Here is an 8,158-nt window from a genome sequence, read left to right on the forward strand (position 1 = left end):
TCACATGTTTACAATAAATGTTCATGGAAAAGAATGAAAGAAATTTAATGAAATTCTACAAAATGGTAAGTTTGTTATGTACAAATATGTGGATTTTTATACAATTAAAGGGCAATAACTCTTAATTTACAAATAAATCCAAATGAAATTGTGTGTACACAACCACATTATGGTGATCTAAATTCTGTTTAAGTTTCATAGTTCTAGGTCAAATATATCAAAAGTTATGATGCTGAAATTGCCATATTTATAGTACCCTATATTGTTAACACTAGAAACTACTAAGGGCCATAACTCTGGTGTAACTTGGGCAATCTGACTGAAACTTGACGGGCCGCAAGAACTCATTGTGGTGAACATGTATATGAAGTTTTCAATAAATATTCCCAACCATTTCCTAGATATGGCTCCGGACGGACGGACGGAAAGACGGAAGGACGGACGGACGGAAAGACGGACGGAAGGACGGACGGACGGACAACGCCAAAACTATATCCCTCCGACTTTTGTCGGGGGATAATAATCGCCACTTGGCGATAATGTCGATTGGCAGCGCGAGCACTGCAGTATAGTAACAAAAAACAAAGTCCCATAACTATGCAGAATATTTATCTAAAAGAAAGTAACATGCACCATGCACAACTAGGGTTGGTACTGATCACTTGTGTGAAGTTTCATTAAATTGTGTGCAAGGGTTCGGAAGATTAGGCACGCACAAGATTGCATATGCAGACTATATGTACATAGTATGTTAACAAGAAACAAAGTCCCATAACTCTGCAATTTTTGTTGTTGAAAGAACCTAACATGCCCCATGCACAACTACTGTTGTTACTGATCACTTGTGTGAAGTTTCATTAAATTGTGTCAAGGGGATAAGAAGAGATGGTGCGCACAAGATTGTGTCTATGTATAATTATAGTATAGTAACAAAAAACAAAGTCCCATAACTCTGCAAATTATTTTTCTGAAAGAACCTAACATGCCCCATGCACAACTACTGTTGTTACTGATCACTTGTGTGAAGTTTTATTAAACTGTGTCAAGGGGATGAGGAGAAATAGACCACACAAGATTGTGTCTACAGACAGACGGATGGACAGACAGATGGACAGACAGACAACCTGTAACCAGTATAACCCCCACCTCCTTACAACTTTGTTGTCGGGGGGTGGGGGGTGTACAATAATCAACAAGCAAATTCGATGAATTGGTATCCCCCGCCGAAAGGGTTTGTGGTCAGGAATGGCAAAAAAATACATCTGGCAGAAAGTGAAGGATGTTACTAAGAAGCAAATAATTTCATTTGTCAAAACCAATTTAACAGAAAATGAATGCTATTTTTTGGTTGGGGAAATGGGAGCAGCAGGGGTGACTGGGTGAGGGTACAAAACATCGATTATTGTCATTGATCATCGATGTTGATTATAAATATTGAAATATTGATGGGGGGGGAATGACTTGGTGGAGGAGTGAGGTGGGGGAACAGTACAACTTTGCATGCTGATAAATATTCATGGAAGGTTTGAAAATAATAATAATAATAAAAAGGAAAGAATTTTTTTTTTGGGGGGGTGGGGGGGGGGGGGGGGGGGGGGGGGGGGGGTGACGAAGGCAAGGTGGTGACCAGGTGTGGGTACACAACTTCACATGTTTACAATAAATGTTCATGGAAAAGAATGAAAGAAGTTTTATGAAATTCTACCAATTACTTGGTTTGTTATGTACAAATCTGTAGATTTTCAAACAATTAAAGGGCAATAACTCTAAGGAAAATTGACCAATTGAAAAAAAATGACAGACATCATCGAAGTATGTTGGTTCATATTTATTTTAAGTTTCATGAAATTCCACCAGCTTGTTACTGAGAAATGGCTGCAGATGTGGATTTTTCATTAAATCAAGGGCAATAACTCTAAGGGAAATTGACCAATCCAAAAAAAACTTGATGGGCATCATTGCAGTATGTTGGTTTATATTTATTTCAAGTTTCATGAAATTCTACCTTCTAGTTACTGAGAAATGGCTGCGGACGGACATTTTTGGGCATTTTTCATTAAATCAAGGGCAATAACTCTTAGGGAAATTGACCAATCCAAAAAAAAACTTGACGGGCATCATCACAGTATGTTGGTTCATGTTTATTTCAAGTTTCATGAAATTCTACCTGCTAGTTACTGAGAAATGGCTGCGGACGGACGCACGGACGTGACGGACGGACAACGCCATTTCAATACCCCACTCCCGATTTCATCGGCGGGGGGATAATTAAATGTGTAAATTTGAACAAGTTGATGCAGTAAATTTCGGATATGAATTTAATGTAGACTTTTCAATCGAGCTTGTACTTTATTTAGAATTGATGATAATAATAACGCAATATTCAATTTCCTTTTGTTATGTCAAATATTAATAAATATCATATCTAAGAAATGTTAAATTAAAAGAAAACTAGAGATGCTTTTGAGAAAAGCGCATATCTCCCACAACTGCCCCTATGTAAAATGTCTAGTTTCTCCAGATGGTCTAGAGGAGTAGGTCCAATTAGATGGTCTGGACATGTGGATCCAATCAGTAAGTCAAGGGCCACAATTCAAAAGTGCCTGAGTGGATTTGGCTAGTTATCGAACTTGGCCAAGGTCTTATGGTCAAACACATTTTGTTCAAGTCTGGTGAAGATCGGACGAGGAATGTTAGACTTAGAGTGCGGACAAGCTTTGTGACAGACAGACAGACACACACAGACTGGAGTAAATCAATATGTCTCCCACACCACTGTGTGGTGGGAGACATAATAATGGCACTGAACTATTTACTGAATTTAGAAAAAAAATGTCACCTCAGCCATTTTTAGCAAACTTTCTAAATTAAATCTAATTCATATATTTTCTTGACAAATTTTTAGAAGTTTTCATCACTTTGTTCTATGGAGAAAAAAAATGTTTTTAACTCTGTATGAGAGTGATATTTAATAACTTTTTCATTCAAACATTATAGCAATGTAATACTATGCATTCATACAAAAACACTGGGGTTTTTTTTGTCGCAAATGTGTTTACCTACTGATGCTGAAAAAAAAAAAAAAAAAAAAAAAAAAGATTACATAAATGAAAAGAGCAAGAAAAATTACATAAGAGCACCAAATTTGAAAAGAAAACATCAAAAACTAAACAAAAGTGGCAGACTGTCAAAAAATATGCCCATCATCGAACTTCGCCTAATTCAAGGGCAATAATCCAAGAGTGCCTGGGGCGATTCTGCTGGTTATCAAACTTGGCCGAGATATTATGCCCACAAACACTGTCACCAAGTTTGGTGAAGGTCGGATGAAAACTGTTTGACTTAAAAGAGCGGACATGCTTTTGGATGCTGACCGCCGCCCACGGGTGTTCACATAATACGCCCCGCTCTTTCAGAGACGGGCGTATAAAAACAGAAATAAAAAGTAGTGAAAAAACTGGAGTGACGAAGTATACCCCCACAATACAGCCTTATAGAAGTAAACCAATGTCAGAGTCGAACCTCAAAATTAATAGGGGTCATCTGCTGGTCATGATCAACCTCCCTAGTAAGTTTCATGATCCTAGGCCCAAGCGTTCTCAAACTGTCATCTGGAAATGGTTTAACTGTTCTGGGTCACTGTGACCTTGACCTTTGACCTACTGACCTCAGTCAATAAATGTCATCTGCTGGTCATTACCAACCTTCCTATCAACTTTCATGATCCTAGGCCCAAGCATTCTCAAGTTATCGTCTGGAAATGGTTTAACTGTTCCAGGTCACTGTGACCTTGACCTTTGACCTACTGACCTCAAAATCATTAGGGGTCGTTTGCTGGTCATGCTCAACATCCCTATCTATTTTCATGATCCTAGACACAAGCTTTCTCAAGTAATCATCTAGAAATCATTCAACTGTTCCATGTCATTGTGACCTTAACCCTTGGCCTACTGACCTCAAAGTCAAACTTGAGGTGTATTTATGATGTTAAACCTGCAGGGCTTTCGGTAGGTTCTGAAACTCAAGAGTCATTGACTCTTCCGCCTAAATTTTCAAGAGTCAAAATCAGATTTTCAAGAGTCAAAGTCAGATTTTCAAGAGTTAAGACTCAAGATCAGCTTTTCAGGGGTCAAACTATACTGTTATTAATGCAACTCCCACAGACTTTATCTAAAACAAGTACATTAGTCATTACAGATTTTCTTCAGCAAATTCATATTTTAGTTGTCTTATTTTGCACATTGCCTAAAAATGGGTGGGTTTGGTGCTTTACTTTTTTATTCTTGGTAAATTCTTCTAAATTAGAACGAAGAGTGATCATATTTTCCTTAAATGCAGACTTTTTATTGTCTTTTTATTTAGATTGTACTAGAAAAATCTTAAGAAATGATAAAAATGTCCAAAAATGGCGGTCGCGAAAACGAGTGACAAATACGGAAAACGAAAGTAAACATTTAAAATTCTTGCTAAAATTTCATTTTTTCACCATACCATAATTTCTGCTTATTTGAGCATTTAATTTTTTTTTTGCCCAAACAAAGCCTCGGCAATGATAATGAATTTACTGTAGACCGTGACGGCCGACCGGCTCATGTAATCGTGTCAAGCACACAAAATAATTAACAAGTAGTACAAACACGTTAATCTTAGGCTGCATTGTTTATCAATTAACATTTACACATTGATCAATAAACACCTTTTATAATGACGGGTCATTATTGTACTAAATACAAACCGCGATGATTACGTGTCAGTCGGCGCGTGGCGTGACTGACATCTGTCAGTAGCTAATTAACATACGACGCTCCGCTTACTGCCATACTTCCACTTGTGCTGGCGAACAATCTTGAAATTCACTGAGAATTTGATTGACAGGGGCAGAACTTTCTAACTCGAGACGCATTAATATTTAAAGTAAATTTCCGCGAGTCAAGCCGACGCACGGGGCATATTTTATGCGGGTCAAATACGAGTTTTTCTCCATTTTCGTGGGTCACAACCCGGGAGCTCGGGTCAACCTAACGCCCTGTTAAACCTGTGTACCAAAATTTACAATCCTAGGCCCAAGCATTCTCAAGTTATCAAACTTTATGATCCTTAGCCAAAGCATTCTCAAGTTATCATCCGGAAACCATTTTATGCGGAGGCTGTTAGATTTATAATCAACGATGTCCAGGTGTATACACACCTAGGTCTCTAGGCGACAGTGTCAATGAAACTACTTGTTTAAATCAAAACGCTCATCATTTTCAACAACTAATAACAGAGAAAATCAGTTTGTTCAGAAGGTTTGCATGGTTCCAATTGATGTCTAGTTATTATAATTATTATTAGCTGCGGGTCACCTGATTCGTATACCATACATGTATCTTTTTCTAGACAGGGACTCCACATGCAAGAATCAACACCAAAATTACTCAAAATATGTATTAAAAATCATAAAATAAGTACTTTAAAAATGATGTTGGTTCTGATTTGTGGAGGTATGTTAATTTCACCAATTATGCCAAAATTACACCTAAAAATAGCTTAAAATATCATCTCTTAGCTTTTTTTAGACCACTGGCATAGAAAAGGAAACTTCATTTCTGAACAATTCAGTCTCAAAGATATTAGTTTAGGTGGTGACCACTAAAACTAGAGCCATTACAGTTCCAACGTCTTTGCCAGTTGGCTCAGGTGGAAAACAACAAATGTACACATAGGCTATTTATCATTGAAAAGTTTGCAAACATTCTTATTTCAAGAACAACTGAGCACTAAAATAAAACTATGCTTACTTATTTGGACTGAGAGAAACAGTGCTCTGTGGTGGTGAAAGCACTTGTAGATCACTGTGGTGTGACTCTGCTGACTCATGTACCAATGTCTTAAACAATCTCTTGTCATTGCCAGCCATCTTGCAGGAATAACTCTCAATTCTGAAAACAAATTTAATGTTGATAATACTGATAGATAAAATTTCCATTTACAAAATACAGTGACTTTTTTAATTTTATCTCTGATTTTGATTTGTAATTATTGAACGAGACTTAGATCTCTAATACAAAAGGCAGGACGTAAAGTGGTTGCACACTTACTTCAAGCGAGTGAAATGGTTGCAAACTTGCAAAATGGCGGATATTTGCTAAAATTATTGCATGCTCGCTTGTTTTTTCGTCAGGTAAGTGGGTTTATATGGTATTCCGAACTATACAGATATGTGCATGCATCAGTTTTATGTCTATGTCACACTCGGTTTAGCGTTTCAACGCCGTAGATTTCAAATTATCGAAGTTATTGAAGGTATAAAATGGTCATGTGCATATTTTCATATTTGAATGATGTTTCTTGCCAATTTTTTAATTATTATGATCAAACTAGCCTGTTCTGGGCAGAGGTCGCGAAAGCCATTGGACCGTCGGACATGTCCGGTAAATTTTGATCCAGTCGGCCGCGATATATCAAGTTCACAAGACTGAGTGTCCGATAAAAATTGCAGGTCAATATGATAAAATAAGAAGAAAGTCCTCCACGATTTTGCTGAAGTTTGAACAAAAAAACTTACTTTCATTATTATTGTAACATGTAATCCCGAGAAGTTGTTGTCCTATCAAAATCAGTAGGGGTCATCTAATGGTCATGATCAACCTTCCTATTAAGTTTCGTGATCCTAGGCCCAAGACTCCTCAAGTTATCGTCCAGATTGGTTTAACAATGTGACACTGACCTTTGACCTAATGATCTCAAAATCAATAAGGGTCATCTGCTGGTCATGACCAACCTCCCTATAAACTTTCAACGATCCTAGGCCCAAGTGTTCTTGAGTTATCATCCGGAAACCGTTGACCTGTTCTGGGTCAATCTGACCTTGACCTTTGACCTACTGACCTCAAAACCAATAGGGGTCATCTGCTGGCATGATCAACCTCCCTATCAAGTTTCCTGATCCTAGGTCCAAGTGTTTTCAAGTTATCGTCAAAAAACTATTTAACTGTTATGGGTCACGGTGACCTTGACCGTTGACCTACTGAAGTCAAAATCAATAGGGACTATCTGCTGGCCATGATCAATCTCCTTAATATGTTTTGTGATCTTAGAACAAAACGTTCTCAAGTTATTGTGCAGAAACCGTTAAACTGTTCCATACCTTTGGCCTACTGAATTCAAAATCAATAGGGGTCACCTGCTGGTCATGACCATCCTTCCTATCAACTTATATGATCTTTAGACACAAGTGTTCTCAAGTTATCTTCCAGAAACGGTTTAATTGTTCAAGGTTACTGTGACCTTGACCTATGACCTACTGCTCAAAATGGTCATGATCAACCTCCCCATTACGTTTTGTGATCCTAGGCCAAAGCCTTCTGAAGTTATCATCCGGACACTGTTTAACTGTTCCGGGTCAATGTGACCTTGACCTTTGACCTACTGATATAACAAGAGCTGTCACAGGAGACAGCGTGCTCGACTATTTCGATGCTGGATAGTGAAACTGGGCACATCTGAGGAAACCAGAGCTGTCACTGGAGTGTTTAATGACTCCAATTGTGGATGAAGATATCGCACAATAGCCTGAGTCTATGTCAAAAATATCAACTTAAAGTAATAAGAGAGGTAAAGAAAAAATGTATCAAAACACTATATAAGTATATCCTAAGCAAAAAGGGGCATAATTCATTAAATATTGGTGCCAGAATTGTGCAGCTTGTGTCATATAGTGTGGGTGATGATGTTGAACAACCATTTTAAGTTTGAATTAAATCCATTCAGTAATAACAGAGACAGAGTGAAAGTGCATCAAAACTTTATCCTAAAATTCTAAGTAAAAAGGGGGAATAATGAATAAAAAATTGGTGCCAGAGTTATGCCCCTTGCATCATATGGTGTGGGTGATGATGTTGAACAACTATTTTAAGTTTGAATCAAATCCATTCAGTAATAACAGAGACAGAGTGAAAGTGCATCAAAACTTTAACCTAAAATTCTAAGTAAAGAGGGGAATAATTCATGAAAAAATGGTCCCAGAGTTATGCACCTTACATCATATGATAAGGGTACCCTAATGATGTTGAACAACTGTTTAAGTTTGAATCAGATCCATTCTGTAATAACAGAGATAGAGTGAAAGTGCATAAAACTTTAACCTGAAATTCTAAGTAAAAAGGGGAATAATTCA

General features: G+C 37.5%; 1 protein-coding gene across 1 annotated transcript in view; it reads right to left on the minus strand.

The window, feature by feature from the left end:
* LOC128554205 (repressor of RNA polymerase III transcription MAF1 homolog) overlaps positions 1-5,983 on the minus strand; it is a 37,842-nt gene extending 31,859 nt beyond the window's left edge. The window contains exon 1 of the mRNA XM_053535452.1: positions 5,781-5,983. Coding sequence (XP_053391427.1) covers positions 5,781-5,968 — 188 coding nt within the window. The 5' untranslated portion in view covers positions 5,969-5,983. The remainder of the gene's footprint in view (positions 1-5,780) is intronic.
* Between the last annotated feature and the right edge of the window lie 2,175 nt (positions 5,984-8,158).

The sequence above is a fragment of the Mercenaria mercenaria genome, unplaced genomic scaffold (genome assembly GCF_021730395.1).
Source record: "Mercenaria mercenaria strain notata unplaced genomic scaffold, MADL_Memer_1 contig_4823, whole genome shotgun sequence".
Taxonomy (NCBI): Eukaryota; Metazoa; Mollusca; class Bivalvia; order Venerida; family Veneridae; genus Mercenaria; species Mercenaria mercenaria.